Source organism: Solanum dulcamara, chromosome 2, assembly GCF_947179165.1.
Source record: "Solanum dulcamara chromosome 2, daSolDulc1.2, whole genome shotgun sequence".
Taxonomy (NCBI): domain Eukaryota; kingdom Viridiplantae; phylum Streptophyta; class Magnoliopsida; order Solanales; family Solanaceae; genus Solanum; species Solanum dulcamara.
Window position 1 is genome coordinate 77,107,442 of NC_077238.1, and position 15,688 is coordinate 77,123,129.

General features: G+C 36.4%; 2 protein-coding genes across 5 annotated transcripts; both read left to right on the top strand.

The window, feature by feature from the left end:
• Window positions 1-1,834: 1,834 nt before the first annotated feature.
• LOC129880809 (splicing factor-like protein 1) lies at window positions 1,835-5,708 on the top strand. Of its 3 annotated transcripts, none has more exons than XR_008765497.1 (3): window positions 1,835-4,420; window positions 5,063-5,521; window positions 5,604-5,708. XR_008765497.1 is itself a non-coding variant. In XM_055955009.1 (2 exons), the coding sequence occupies exon 1, from the start codon at window positions 1,961-1,963 to the stop codon at window positions 4,382-4,384; it is 2,424 nt and encodes an 807-aa protein (XP_055810984.1). In that variant the 5' UTR covers window positions 1,835-1,960; the 3' UTR covers window positions 4,385-4,420; window positions 5,063-5,708. The 3 variants fall into 3 exon arrangements, 1 of the variants encoding a protein (XP_055810984.1); XR_008765496.1 differs by having other exon boundaries at window positions 5,618-5,708; XM_055955009.1 differs by having other exon boundaries at window positions 5,063-5,708.
• A 3,491-nt stretch (window positions 5,709-9,199) lies between these two features.
• On the top strand, window positions 9,200-14,353 carry LOC129880810 (uncharacterized). Of its 2 annotated transcripts, none has more exons than XM_055955010.1 (9): window positions 9,200-9,374; window positions 9,484-9,545; window positions 9,640-9,706; window positions 10,905-10,944; window positions 11,690-11,931; window positions 12,027-12,090; window positions 12,941-13,032; window positions 13,137-13,505; window positions 14,071-14,353. In XM_055955010.1, the coding sequence occupies exons 1-9, from the start codon at window positions 9,333-9,335 to the stop codon at window positions 14,212-14,214; spliced, it is 1,122 nt and encodes a 373-aa protein (XP_055810985.1). In that variant the 5' UTR covers window positions 9,200-9,332; the 3' UTR covers window positions 14,215-14,353. The 2 variants fall into 2 exon arrangements, with proteins under 2 accessions (XP_055810985.1, XP_055810986.1); XM_055955011.1 differs by having other exon boundaries at window positions 11,696-11,931.
• Window positions 14,354-15,688: the final 1,335 nt, after the last annotated feature.

The following is a 15,688-nucleotide window of genomic DNA, read 5'->3' on the forward strand; positions in this document are numbered from 1 at the left end:
AAATTTATTCCTCATCAGATCTGTAAATTCTTTGCTAGTGAATCTGTTGTAGCTCCAAATATTATATCATCTACATAGACTTGAACTATCAAGAGATTTTTCCCTCTAGACTTCAAGAAGAGAGTGTTATCACTTTTCCCTCTTTTGAAACCATGATCTAATAGAAAACCTGAGAGCCTTTCATACCATGCTCTAGGAGCTTGCTTCAATCCATATATGGCCTTATCAAGCTTCATTACATGATTTGGATAATTAATATCCTCGAATTCAAGTGGTTGTTTCACATAAACTTCTTCCTTCAGATGCCCATTTAGGAAAGGACTCTTAACATCCATTTCAAATAATTTGAATTTCATATATGCTGCAAAAGTAATGAGAATTCTGATAGGTTCCATTCTGTCAGCAAGAGCGAAAGTCTCATCGTAGTCTATCCCTTCCTCTTGATTGTAGCCTTGAACCACCAACCTTGACTTGTTCCTAATGATCACTCCATTTTCATCCAGCTTATTCCTGAACACCCACCTGGTCTCTATCCCTTCCTAGTGGGATGTATGTGTCCACTATACTATGGGACCAGGTCCCCGTTAGCTAAGACAGGATAATAAGTAGAGTGCAGAAGTAAACAACACAAGACTTTTACATGGAAAAACTCCTTGCTCAAGGGAGAAACAACCACGACCTGTTCCACAGGATTTCCCAACCAAACTTCACTAGATGCAGGTACAAAGTTATCTATTACAACTTATATAACTAGATACTAACCCTCTTCACCCTTTTGTTTGCAACACTCTATCACAAGACTTTGAGCCTAAGCAATATGACTATTGCCCACTACACAACTACCCATATTTAATGTAGACTTTCAACAAACAGATTCAAGGTTGACACTTAACCAAGAATCCAACACTACAATGACACTTGAATGATCAATGTTTCTTTATAAATTAGAAACTGATCTTACAATGAATAATAGCTCAAATACAATAACACTTAAAGAAAAGACTCCATTGGGCGTGCTTGATCAGGTCCCTTAAGTGCAAATATTGTATGTTGCTCCTTGAGAGAAAATCTTGATTGATTTACTTTGTTGATTTCAAAAAGCACACCTTTTGTTTGTGAAAAAGGTTTTTTTTAATTGTTTCAATAAGAGAAACCTCGGTATCTCTCATTGGTGCAACAGTGCACGGTCTGCAAGGTCAGCAGACACCTTTTCACTAACCTTGTCAGCATTAGAGCTGGCTTGCATTTTGGTAGAAGTCGGTTGAAGTTGACACGACCTGATCCCTCTATTAGGTTCCATGGTTTATTGATCATCAAAACACAAAACAACAGAGATACATGTAGAATATAATAAATAGAACTACTCTGAGGTTTTCACTGAAATAAAGCATGTAAGGAAGTCATTGTGAAGAAGTTTCGAGCTTATATTGGTCATGGGCTGGGAATGAGAATTGAACTCTATGAGATTGAATCTCTCGTTGTTCCTCAGTAGTTTAGTGGTAGAGCAATCGACTGCTAACTGATTGGTCGTAGGTTCAAATCTTACTTGGAGATATTTAATTGATTATGAATCCTTTAATTCAGAATAAAGGGGCTAGCTTTGTCCATTAAGAATAAGTAACTCGTTCCTTGTCTTTGTTTTTATTGCATTATATCTCATTGTATTACATTCTATTCTGTGATATTAGAAAATCACCATCAATATCTTTATCTAGGATCAAGATAATCCTTTGTTCCGTAGCCCTATGACTATTTACAACTAGTCAATTAAGAAGTCTCGGAAAATCAAGATAGGCCAAGTAAAGTAGGCCCAATTGAATTAAGCCAACATATCATATCCAAGCCCTTTTCAAACTGCAGTATTATCCCGATATACAATCCCGCGTATATTTCTTCTATACTATTCATCCCCGTTTTGTTCGAAAATCCCCCAAATTGTCTCTTCCTCCGAAAATCTCCAATGGATTCCCAATCTCACCCAGTTCAAGAACCATCACAAACCCTAAATTCATACGAGCAGTATCAAAATTCTTCAGATTCGTACTATCTAAATCCTTCACAAACCCTAGGTCAAGATCCCCCACCAGGTGTTTGTGAAAATGCCGAGCAGAACTTTCTTGGAAACACAGCTAAGGCAGGCGACAATTCAGTTCAAAACAAACTATCCGATGTGAATTCAAATCTTACGTTACAGAAGCCATTGTTGTCGGGTAATGGATTGACTAGCACTCAGAGTGGTGGTGCCGAGAGGGACCAATCAGGGGGCGAAGAAGAAACTACCAGTAGGAGGAGGAGGAGAAGCCGATGGGACCCACCTCCTACTGATTCGAGCAACGATGGTACTGGAGGGAATGAAGGAAGCGGGGCTGGACGAAAGAGGAAATCGAGGTGGGCGGATGATGAGCCTAAGCCGGTGATTCAGTTGCCTGATTTCATGAAGGATTTCGGTGGAGGTATTGAATTTGACCCTGAAGTACAAGCTCTTAACAGTAGATTACTTGAAATTAGTAGGAAACTGCAATCTGGTATGCCTTTAGATGATAGACCTGAAGGAGCTCGATCCCCTTCGCCAGAACCTATATATGATAATATGGGTGTACGTATAAATACTAGGGAGTATCGTGCCCGAGAAAAACTAAATAGGGAGAGACAAGAGATTATATCACAGATAATAAAGAAAAATCCAGCTTTTAAGCCACCTGCAGATTATAGGCCTCCTAAGCTTCATAAAAAGCTTTACATTCCAATGAAGGAGTACCCGGGTTATAATTTTATCGGCCTTATAATTGGGCCGAGAGGGAATACTCAGAAGAGAATGGAAAAGGAGACTGGAGCAAAGATTGTAATTCGAGGTAAAGGGTCGGTTAAAGAAGGGAGGTTACAACAGAAAGGGAATTTGAAACATGATCCAGCAGAGAATGAGGATTTACATGTGCTAGTGGAAGCTGATACACAGGAGTCACTTGAGGCTGCTGCAGCTATGTTGGAGAAGCTTTTGCAGCCTGTTGATGAAGTACTTAATGAGCATAAGAGGCAGCAGCTCAGGGAACTTGCAGCGTTGAATGGAACAATTAGAGATGAGGAGTTTTGTAGGCTTTGTGGTGAACCAGGTCATAGGCAGTATGCTTGTCCTTCTCGCACCACCACATTTAAAAGTGATGTGCTTTGCAAAATATGTGGTGATGGGGGACATCCCACGATAGATTGTCCAGTTAAAAATACTACTGGAAAGAAAATGGATGATGAGTATCAGAACTTCTTGGCAGAATTGGGAGGGACAGTTCCTGAATCATCAATTAAGCAGAACGCAGCAACTCTTGCTCTTGGTCCTGGAAGCACAGGAAATAACCCTCCTTGGGCCAGCAGTAATAATGCAAGTGGTGGTGGTTCCACTTCACACCCTGGATTAGGGTCAAATATAATGAAGCCAAAAGAATTTGACGAGACAAACTTGTATATTGGTTACCTTCCTCCTACTCTGGATGATGATGGTTTGATTAATTTATTCTCTCCCTTTGGTACCATCGTGATGGCTAAAGTTATAAAGGATCGTCTCAGTGGTCTGAGTAAAGGTTATGGTTTTGTTAAGTATGCAGATGTTCAACAAGCTAATAATGCTATTACTGGCATGAATGGTCATTGTCTTGATGGGAGAACTATTGCTGTGAGAGTTGCCGGCAAACCCCCTCAGCCTGCTGTGCCTCCAGGCCCTCCTGCTCCAGCAATGCCCCCATATCCTGTTCCTAATCAGGCTGCTGGAGTCTATCCATCTCAGCAGTATGCGACGGGTGGTCCCATTGGTCCCCCTGGTGGCTATGCTGGGACTCCAGTTCCTTGGGGACCACCTGTACCTCCACCATATGCCTCTTACCCGCCTCCTGGCTCAACCATGTATGCTCCTCCTCCAGGCCAATTTGTACCTCCATATGGTGCACAGTATCCTCCACCAATGCCAACACCATCTTCTGGTGTCCCGACTCAGACAGTTTCCTCTGGCGAAAACCAGCAAAATTATACATCTTCTAGTGAGACACAACAAAGTTATCCTCCCGGAGTGCCATCTCATAATAGTGCACCTGTTCAATCTCTACCCAGTTATGCCTATGGCAATTCTGTTGCTGCAATGCCACCCCATACCCAACCTCCGTACCCAACATCCTCATACAGCTATCCTTCTTATTATGGCATGGCACCACCACCACCTCTTCCTCCAACTGCATCACAGTCCAATGTAGACCATTCACAGAGTATGAGCAATTTTCCCTGGGCCTCAAATCCACCAGAACCTGCACCTGCACCTCCACCTCCACCTCCACCATCTGCAGAGAAACCTCCCTATGGTACAGATGCAGAATATGAAAAGTTCATGTCGGAGATGAAATGATGATGCAGTTAATTCTGTACTTGCTTGTAGTACAAGGTATGGAAATGTTACATTTGCAACTTTTTGTTTTGTGTACAACTTGGTTTGCACTTTTCATGCCTTATGTAATATTATGTATACACTCATACTCACAGTCACACTTACCGTGGGACAGCTTGATTTCTTAGCGACCTTATGGTACCTGGGGCTGGAGGAGAATCATTTCTTATTACCACAGACTCATAGCTGATGATAACTCACTGTTTTCCACCTTTAGCCTCCCCCCCCCCCCAACAAAAACACACACACACACACACTCCTTTTTTGCAGGGTGGGGTACTTATATATTAGACATACTCTTAAGTGCTTTCAGTATCTAACCTTTTCAGCATCTTTTGTGACCATTTCTTAATTCTCCCACTAACTTCCCTGGGAAAGAAAAAAGAATTGGCGAGGAGAATTAGAATGTAGGTAATCTAATTTTGTCAGCCATTTTCATTTCTGGACAATTATCTATGTCTAGAATTTGGTCCTTCTGTTCCACTTGTTGTAATTTGACTTCTTTTGAGATTTCTTTTTCTTTTTCGTCTAGTTTGAAAAACTTTATTTTAATTTAGTTTAATGCATTAAAAATGAGCGCATTGTTTGATGATTTGATCTTAACCTTTATCCTTTGTTGATGTTGCCATGTTTTGACAGGCTGATTTGTTGGAGCACTTCACGTGATTTCTTACCTCTTGCCATGTCTTACTTGTTGGAAGTTTCGGACTGACATCTTTAACCTTGCTGTACTATTATGATATTTGCAGAGATGAGGAGTTCAGTCCATTCCTCATGTGTTGGAGCAGCTAATTAGGTGCCTTATGGGATATTAATAATGCCGAACATGTCATAGCTGCCTAGTATATGATTTCAAACTTATTTAATTATTCTGTTGGATTTTCTTGATGACTGATCACTGACAGTTTGTGTTGTGTTTTTTTTTTCTTGACTGACATTCACTGCTTATCAATTTTGGTTTTCTTTGTTAGCTGGTTTTCTCTCTTAGTATTTAAAACTAATTTAACTATGAGTGAATATTCAGACAGCAGCCTGATGCTTGCCTTTGCTATTTCTCTCCAGAAGGTGATGCATCTTCAAGATGTGGAGGTCCTCAGGGTATGTGACTTGATAGTATGACTATTACGTTCACATGTCTCCGGATTATTTCTTTGTTAATTCATTCTGATGTATTTTCTAGATGTCTTGTGACAGGAAAAGATTCTTGTAATGCAATGGGCATTCCTGTTCTGGGCCGAGTTTTAAGAAATTTGCTTATCCTCATATATAGCTGTATTAAATTTAACCTTGTTGGCTATACTTGGTTATTCTCTAGAACTAGATTTCAGCACCAAGAGAGATAACTTAGCTCATCAGACTGGGTGAGAAGAGAAGCCTAGGGAGACACAGGTGGGCTGTATAAATGTTTCCTGTTTGAGTCGCGTAGTACTTCTTCCCTTGGCAGTAATGGACTAAGTTTTTCGTGTTGTAGTGTGCGGAAGGGGTGCTGTGTTATCATTTGATTTTTGCTATATGTTAAGCGGGAAGGGTGTATTGTTGTAGGAAGCTAGCATTAACTTAGAATGTGGATTGGTTGATGCTTTGAGATAGAATTGTGGTTGCGAAATCTTTGAGAATATGGAGAGTGTAGAGCTAAGCAGGAGAGTTTACGTCATACTACAAAGGGAAAAGATTGATAACATCCTTTGTTCTTCTATGTTCTGTTCTTTTTAATCTCTTTTAAAAAGAACTGACAAATTTTAATATCTCAATAACATAAACTTTCTACTTTTCTTTATATCATGATTTTATAGCCACATACATGTCATGGCATGTTTAAGATCACAAGCTCCATATTGTTTAATTGTATGCACCTTTACATCAAATCAAATGGAGGGAGATATGTATATGGGCTTTCCTGGGTATATGTTTTGCAACACTTTCAATACCTTCTTTGGTTAAAGTTTTTTACTAAACCTAATTTTTCTTTATAGGATTTATGTTCCATTCCAATCCAATACTTTGATTGTAGATGTGTGTATTAGTAGGTAGTCGGGTGTATTTCTTTTCCTTTTTATGTATTAGTATTATTCTTGTTTTTCATTATTTGTGTATTTCTATTGCTCCATGTTCCTATCCGCGGTTATCTTATTATCTTGGCTCTGCTCCCCCATACCACTTCTTTTTATTCTTCTTTGAGTTGAGGGTCTTATCTATCAGAAACAATCTCTCCTCCTTTTTAAGGTAGCGATAAGGTCTGAGTACACTTTATCCTCGTCAGACCCCACTTATAGGATTACACTGTATTTGTTATTGTTGTGGATGTGTGTGGATGTTTGTTTGTCTTCTTCCTTATCAATATAAAATAATTCTCACTATTATAGCCATTTGATATATGAACATTTTCTTAGTCTACACACTTGTTTTAAAGTGTGCTTTTATCTTGAGAGAAGCTATGAAGTGTGTTTTTCTCTTGATAACATGTTTCACAACATCAACTCTAACCTGAAGATCCCTCAAAGCTTGAAGCTGGGCAAATAGACGGAGATTCTTCAAAAGTTTGAGTTTGGCTGAATGAAGCTCCATACACTTTGATGAGTTGGAAAAATTGTAGTTGGAAAGAAAAGAGTAATATATTTGCTTGAATACGGGTACTAAGATACAAAAGATAAATATACGAGTATATACTCTGACAATTAATTAAAGTTATCGAAATATCAAAGGTGAATTGGCTCCTAGGCTAGAGGCTAGGATGTATGGCAAAATGCTTGGCCTCTTGTGTCATTTCCATAAAGGATATTCATATTACTAATCTTACTAAAACTCTCTTTTATCAGAAAATGGATCAAACCATAGAATTTAAGGAATGATTCTTGGCAGGGGGGGGGGGGGCGGCGGGTAGGGAAAATAGTCATATTAAATAAATATGAAGTGAACATTGTTTATGATCTATTGGCTAGTTGGAACTAACAACTACTGCATCAAATTCTAAATGAAAGTTGTTAACCTCAAAAATAGAACTAAGAATAAGTTTTTCTTATGTATAGCTTATGTTGTATATGGCTCACTGTGCTTTGTTATGATTAATGTCTAGGGAGAGCTCCCTCCACTCAAAACTATTTCCCTTATTTTGATTTATGTGGCACAATTTGGGTTTCAAGAATCAACCTACTTAATTTTGATCGCAAATTTGAATATGAAATATTTAAAAATTTTAAAATAAAATTTACATATTTGAAAACTATGTAAAAGGTATCGTAAGTTATAATAATTGATCAAGATATTTAAAAGACATGAAAAAATAATAGTCAAAGAAAGTCTTGTTTGAATTTCGAAATTCGAAAGGTTTCACATGAGTTGAAATGTAGGGAGTATAATTTCTTAGGATGGCAAAATATTTATTTCGACATTCACCTTTTGGTTATTAATATAAAAGAAAGAAAAAAATTGCTGAAATGTGAATTATATAATTGTGAATTGAATTGAAATATATACATTTTTTTACATATTTATTATGTATGTTAAATAATGATTTGTCCTATAACTTATTACATATTTTAACTTATTCACAAACTTGTGATATTTAACATTTATAAACTTCATCTAAATTTATACTAAAGATTACTCATAATGTGTAAGAATAATTAGTTGAAGCAAGTATTATAAAAGTTAAATATAATTATATAAACAAAGGACTTCAGTCCATAGGTGAGACTCATGAGAGAATTCATTTTGATTTTAAACTTTTTTTTTTTGTAATATAAGAAATGACTATTATTCCAGACACTTGCAGAAACTTTCCAGTACTCAATTGTTGTACTAAAGCAATAGATCCTATTATATTTCTCAATATTTTTCATTAACTATAGTTCATTAATGGAGTGTATATGTCAGAAAAATAGTATAATATTGTTACTGAACATAAATAATATTGTAACATTAATTGTATTGATTAACTTTTAACAGAGAAAATGAATTTGGACATAAATGTGGTAAGTATGCATTTGGACATATTTTGAATAAGCTCAAAATACGCCAATTTTGTTTTGTTTGTAAAGCTAGATTTGGATTATGTCTCGCGTATACGTGCGAAGGTTGGGAAAATAATTGACTTGTCATTTTGCATTGCAAGTTTATTTCTCATGCGTGTGAGATCATTTCCTTTTACTGGATTTTTACAATCTTAATAGAAGACAGTTCAATATAAATAAAGAGTTATTTTTCTAATTAACAAGAGACTTTGTGTTTCACATAAGACACAAGAGTAAGAGAGGAAAAGAGGCTTGGTAATCGTTCTTGCACCTCATTTCTTACCGATGGTATTAGCAGTATTCTGTTCTTTCTTGTTCTTCAGCTATCACCTGTGTTTTTTTTGTTATTCAAATATCATGTTATTTTGTTGTCATACTATTCATTCAATCTTTGTGTTGTGTAGTGCTCTCATTACACATTTTTTTATTGGTGTTACTGCTCTTATTTCTATACATCCTTTTTAAAACTACTCGTATATGCTTTATTTTATGTCGAGGGTCTATCAAGAAACAATCCCTCTACTTATACATGTTAAGATCTGCATATAAACCCACTTGTGAATCACACAAGCGCCACCCCTGAATGAACCTATTTGATACAAATTTCGATTAGTCAGACTCCTATACGGACATCGGACGGTGGATGGGAACTCCTAAATTCAGTAAAATGACTAGTAAATAATTTATTTTCCAATATAGAGTTCAAAGCCGCCTTTAGTTACTTTGGTTGTAAAGTCATTTTCCTTCAAGAACGTCTACGGTTCGAAACTCATCTTTTGCTTCTTCTTTTTTCCTTCTTCTTCCTCATCTTTTGCATAATCTTCTGTAATTTTTGCTTTAGATCCTTTAATTTCATCCATATTTTGCCCAATTTAGCTACAAATTATACATAAAATACCATGGATCCAGATTTACCTCTTTCTTCTTCCAGCACCAGAAAGGTCTTTTTTAAATTATTTTTTTTTAACAATTTTCCAAATTTTGTTCCATTATCTTCCAGATCTCTCTCTTCTGCTGCTAAATTATTAATTTTAAACTCCTATTTAACAGGTGAAATTTGCTCCCAAAGGACCTCCCCGTCGAAAGAAGCAAAATTCTGTACAACCTAAAAAGTACTCTTCTGTTTTTCTTTTTTTTGGGGCATTTATTACAGTGTATTTTTTAGTACTGATTTTGTTAGATTTTTTATTTTTATTTTTTTTGCAGTGAATCAGATGGACATGAGGATACTAATGATAATGAAGCTGCCGAAGCTATTCTGCGCAAAGTCAATGTAAATTCATCCTCTATTTTTCACTTTAAAGTTGTTATTGCTTTGCTCCTATGTGTTTATAGTTTTAGCACAATAATCAAGAGATATTAGTTTATTATAATTTTAAAAAAAGGTTGTATTATGGTATGGAAAAAAAGTATAATAATCACTGTGTTTATTTTATTAATCTTTTGTTTACTTAATTAGCTTTACTTTGTAGTATGCTAAAGCCATGTGCTTCATTATGGATTCAATAATTTTCCTTTTATATATGTTGGAACATAATTGCTCTAGTAAAACAAGTTCCTTAAAAATGAGAAAAAATGATTTTTCTAATGAAAGCAATGAAAACAAGTTTCCCAATTGACATTCCATATGGGTTGTGACCTTCCCTCCCTCCAACATACCTCATATTCACCCCTACCTCGCCTGCCTGACAAATGTTTGTATTTATCTAAATTGTATACAAATGCTTTTAGGGTAATATTTTAGCTACCGAACATAAGAAAATAAGTAAGAAACCCAAATATTTTTTAGTACCAAACACACCTATGTCTCAATCTCAAACTAATAGGAGTTGGCTATATCAATCCCCATATATCTATTTCACTCTATTGGGAACACAAACTCTTCCAACCTAAGATTTTGCATAGGTAGTCTCAAGCTCAAATAAGGGGAAAATGTTGCTGTAGGATGATGGTAGTTATAAAAGTAGTTGTGTCTTTTAGGGACATCCAATGAAATTATTAAATAGTTGTGTCCAAAAATATTAGAGAATAAAGGTGGTTTTGAAATTATTTTCAGCAGGATGGCCCTGTGAATATGGAAAGGGGAAGAAGAAGAAGAGGGAAAGGCTATAATGGGGATTCAAATCAAAATGAATGAAGTCTAGAATAGAGCTGCAATCAATAAGTTGACATCATCCCGGGAAAAAAATGATATAATGTGAAATACAACTAAGAAATGGGTGATTAAAATGGAGTTATAAGTGAATTTTATGTGGAGTCTATTATTTGATTGAGGATATAAGTGCATGTATTTCTTAGTAATTGCGCTCATCCTATCCAAAAGGGTCTTTATGGATGACAAAAGGTGAATAACAGAAGAATGGATACATACTGATACATTGCATCACTTTAGTAGTATTTCTATTACAAGTTTACAACTCTAGTGTCCTTAGTAAGTCCTTTCCAATAACTGTTCTCTTTCGTCTGATCAGGAGCGCTTGACTAGACAGAAACCTAAAACAGAGAAAAAAGGTAAGCTTTCTCTTCTCCTGGAATCACTAATTGATGCTTCAGTTTACTGTCACTCTTCAAGTTTTTATATGTGATACATTGTGATGAATATGTCGAGTGTGCAAGTCTGATTCTTGTTAAGGGATAGAGGAAAGAAGGGAAAAGTCAGTGTCTTAGAGCGACCAAATTTTTTTACGCCTGAAGGCACTATTGTCTACTAAAGCTAACACATTTTTAGGGTGTTGAAGGACTTGGAAGATGGATACTGAATTTTAGGGTGCCTGTAAGCGGATAGAGTTGCTAACCTAGCATTGTCTTAAAGAAGTGATACATCATTCATAGTAGGTGGGAAGAAGTTGTTGTTTGGATGGTTCCTATGGAGAAATATACTCGTTTGATTGCATAAGGGTTCAGAGGGGTGTTTGGTAACAATGATTCTTAGAATGTCATGACATATGTAGAGCATGTTATGTTGTAATAAAGTTCATACTTGTACCTAAAAGAGGGACCGGTGCATGTGTAATTTACATAAGGTGAGACACACTTTTAAGAAAGTTTGGGATTAAATTTTCAAAAAAATCAAGAGACGGAGAGAACATTGAAATGGGGAAACTAAAGTTAAATTACCTCTTTTCTGGCTAGACATATGCACCTTTACAGTTTTTTCATCATATTAGTACTGGCAGTTTTCTCATTCCTTATTGTTTATGGTCATCAATGATTATTATTTTTTTCTTATGCAAATGCATTGACATTCAAATGGAAGCTGCAGTTGAGGTTGCATTTGCTCATGGAGTAGCATCACCAACTTCCACAAGGACTTTTGGAAAGCCTAGGGAACTCACTGTCAATTGGGATAGTACTCTGAAAGACGATGAATCTTATGATAAGATGGACATTGACTCTTTACCTACTTTACCTTCAAGTACTGGATCAGATCTTGCTGAAATGTCGGTGAATAATTCAGATTCTTTACTTAAAAGGAAGAAAGAGTATAAAGAACCTTGGGTAATGGATTTTCCTGCCATCATTTCTCTTTAGGCACCACAATGCCCAAGCCGACATCCATTAATTGACCCTTTTGCTTCTTGATGCTTTGGCAGGATTACCATCATACCAACTATCCTGTAACTCTTCCTCTGAGAAGACCGTATAGTGGAGATCCAGGTATTACAGTATAACATGACTTATATACTCGTGTCAACCAAGGTGTATCTGGATCTATTTAGGTCTGAAAAAGTATCTAAAAATAAAGCAAAAATAATTGAACTCCCTTTTCCCCTAATTGACTAGTTTGCTTTCCTGTGTGTTGCCCTAAAAGTATGTCAATTATCTAAATTAGAGCTTGTCCCTATAATTTCCATTTCATATTACCATATGGAACTAACCTTTTGTCATTTTACCATAAAGTGTGAATTCAACGAAAAAGTTAATTGTATATCCACTTTTAGATTCTTCTTATGACTGAGAAATCCCCGTGGGCCAATGGCTCACTGGATCAAAACTCTATGGATAATGAGGCCGCCCCTCTACCCTTCTCCACTTAAATAACTAAGCTTTTGTCTGTGGCAGGATTCAAACCCGTGATGTAACCTAAACCACACATCATGCATTGTGTTCTTACCACTAGACCAAAGCCCTGAGCCTATCCACTTTTAGACCTTTCTCCATTTTGAATACTAGAAATGTCAGTTTTTGCTAATCTGGGACGTCGTCAGAAGTATTTCTCTTTTTAATACGGTGCTATTATCTTTCTCTAGGATTTCCATTGCTTCAATAGGAAGAGCGTAGCTTAGTCCGTCTTGTCAGTTGTCAGTTGCTTCGGGGCATGTGACTTGTTTGAGTCGTGTATTTTATTTAGCGATGAATGATGATAAAGAAAGAAAGTTATTGTGGTTTAAGATGCAACAACTATTGCCTATTAGTATGAATGCTATAACTCTTGTGTTCGTTTCTCATGTTTCATGCCATGATTTCACATTATCATTTATTTGTTCCTGTTTTTCCTGGCTTGTAGAAATTTTAAATGAAGCTGAATTTGGAGAGGCTGCAAAAAATGCAGAGTATGATGAAAATAATGTAAATGCTGCTTCAGAGCTTGGCTTACTGGTTGGTATCTGCTCTGTGCAGTAAATTCTGAATACAAAAACATATTCATAGAAAAAACAAGAAGTTCTTCCCATAGATTACTAATATGGATATTTGGTTAACAGGAAAAGAAGGATGATGTACAGATTCTTTTTCTTCAGCTTCCTGCTAATTTACCCCTAAGCAAGCTGCAAGCTAGCACAGGAGGTAGAGATACTGCTGGCTGCTTGACTTTGCCAGGGGATAAAAGTGATAAAGCTGCAACATCGTCATCACCTATGCTTAAGGGAAAAGAAGTTGTTGGCAGTCCTCCCAGGCTTCTTGCCAGTGCAAAAGGGAAAGAGATAGTTGACAGCTCTACATTCTCCAGACGGCATAGTAATATTACAAACAAAGCATGCACTTTGCAAGAGATGCCTGCGGGAAACATGGGGAAAATGCTGGTTTACAAGAGTGGAGCAATTAAATTGAAGCTTGGAGACATCCTGTACAATGTGAGTCACATATTTTCCTTGCTTTTAAGACGAACTAAAATTTTCAGTTTGATGATAAACTCTTCTTCTCAGTTTAAAGATATTACAGTTCCGTAAGATGGTTAAAATATTAGAACTTCAGAGTGTTTACTGTGAACTGTCCTCGAATGAGCCAAACTTTAGTATTTTGTTATGCAAAGAATCAAGTTATTAAGCAGAACAAGCGTCACATCTTTTTCCATTTGTTTTCTTCCTTATTTCCACTGAGACTTTTTGTCCAAACAATTCTTAACCTTCCCTTAGTGGTACAATGTTAGCCTTTTTCTCGATAATGTTTGGTACTTTGGTTGATGAATCTACTTTGCGTTTGAAGTTTGAGGTAGCAAAGTGATCTGTGCAATTGAAATGGAAAATAGACCTGCAGTTTTTCGCAAATACATTCGTCAAAATGTTCCTGTTGTTGAGATTATTACCCTTAGGACATCAAATCATTTTTTGGGTCTCCAACATATACTTATCCATATTTAGTAGCTTGCAATGTGTCTGTCCACATGAAACTCCTCTAACATCAAGAAACTACTTGCAGGTTTCTCCTGGTGTAGAATGCTCTTTTTCTCAGGATGTTGTTGCAATCAATACTGCTGAGAAGCAGTGTTGTCAGCTGGGAGAGCTCGGAAAACGGGTTGTTGTCACTCCTGATGTGGATTTCCTCTTGGACAATCTGATTTAGTTGAGCTAAGGTCACTTTAATTTGTCAATTTAGAGTAGGGTTTCTTCTGTTAGGGCTATGCTTGGTAAGCAAATATTTACTTAAATTTCTAAATTCAGAGGATCTTCTGACTTTCCTGTATAGAAGATTTGTCTTAGTATCTTGTGCATATCTTAGAACTTTGTGTGTTTGCAGTTTGCTCCATAGAATTCCTTAAAAGTCTCACTTGGTCAACATTTCACTCACAAAAGGAAGAGAATTACACTTTATGGGTGTGTTTTGTATGAATTCAATTTTTTTATGTTTAATTGATCAGAATATTTCGGAACAAAGTTCATTTAAAACAAAGAAAATGACTTTTCTAGTGGAAGCAAAAAAACAAGTTTTATAAGCGGACTTTCAAGCTCATTGTCTCCTCCCCACCCCCAACTCTGACCCCTCGATCATTTCACATCCCCACCATCTCCAAACTTCCACTCTCCGCTCATCTCATTCCTATAGTGTTTTTTCATGCCATGAGATGTTGCTAAATACATAATTTCTATTTTCCGTTGTGTATTTGATATAGTTCGTCACTAAATTATTGTTTGAAGAATTAGAGCCGGTTTGGATGGGCTTAAAAAAAGTGACTTTTATGTATGAAGTGTTTTTAGAACTTTTAAGTGCTGAAAGTTATTTTTATAAATAAGCAGTTGAGTGTTTGGATAAAAGTGTTTATAAATAAGCAGTTGAGTGTTTGGATAAAAGTGTTTATGCCGAAAATAAGTTGTTGATGTATTTGGCAAATAAGTGTTGTTAAGCACTTATTTTCTGTCAAAATGACTGAAATACCCTTAAAGACTCCCTGATATATCAATAACTGGAAGATCCCTGGCTTTGATAACATTAATATACAAAAAATGCATTTGCTCCACCAAATCATAAGTACTAGCAGTCTTATCTCTACCCCAATTAGGGGTGCTTATCGGGCGGATCGGACAGATTATTATTGTGAAAAAGTTTGACTTAACGGTTATCGGCTTTTAAAAGTACTAATCTGCTAGCCAACCTATAAGATATCGGTTGGATTGGTATCGGATTAGCAATTATCGGATGGTTATCGGGCGGTGCATCGGTGGTATGGTAACATGTAAAATTTCTGCCACTTACTTCAATTCCCCTTCACACCAGGCATGCACAATGTAATTTAGGTAAGCAGATAATCAATATGTCATATGTGAAGTTGTGAACAAATTAACAACAATATACAGGCCTACAGATCAGCCACCATGGTCCATGGCAGTCAAGATTCAAGAAGAGTTCACACTTGACACTACACACAACTTGACAGTTAACACTACACTGAGATTAATGCACTCTTGCTCCAATACAGATCAGCCACCGTGGTCCATGGCAGTCCATGATTTGGCCTGTTTAATTAAATGAGCTTGGCCCTTATTTTAGGTTTACAAATAAAAATTATCAATATTATACATATTTTATATGTTTAGGGATA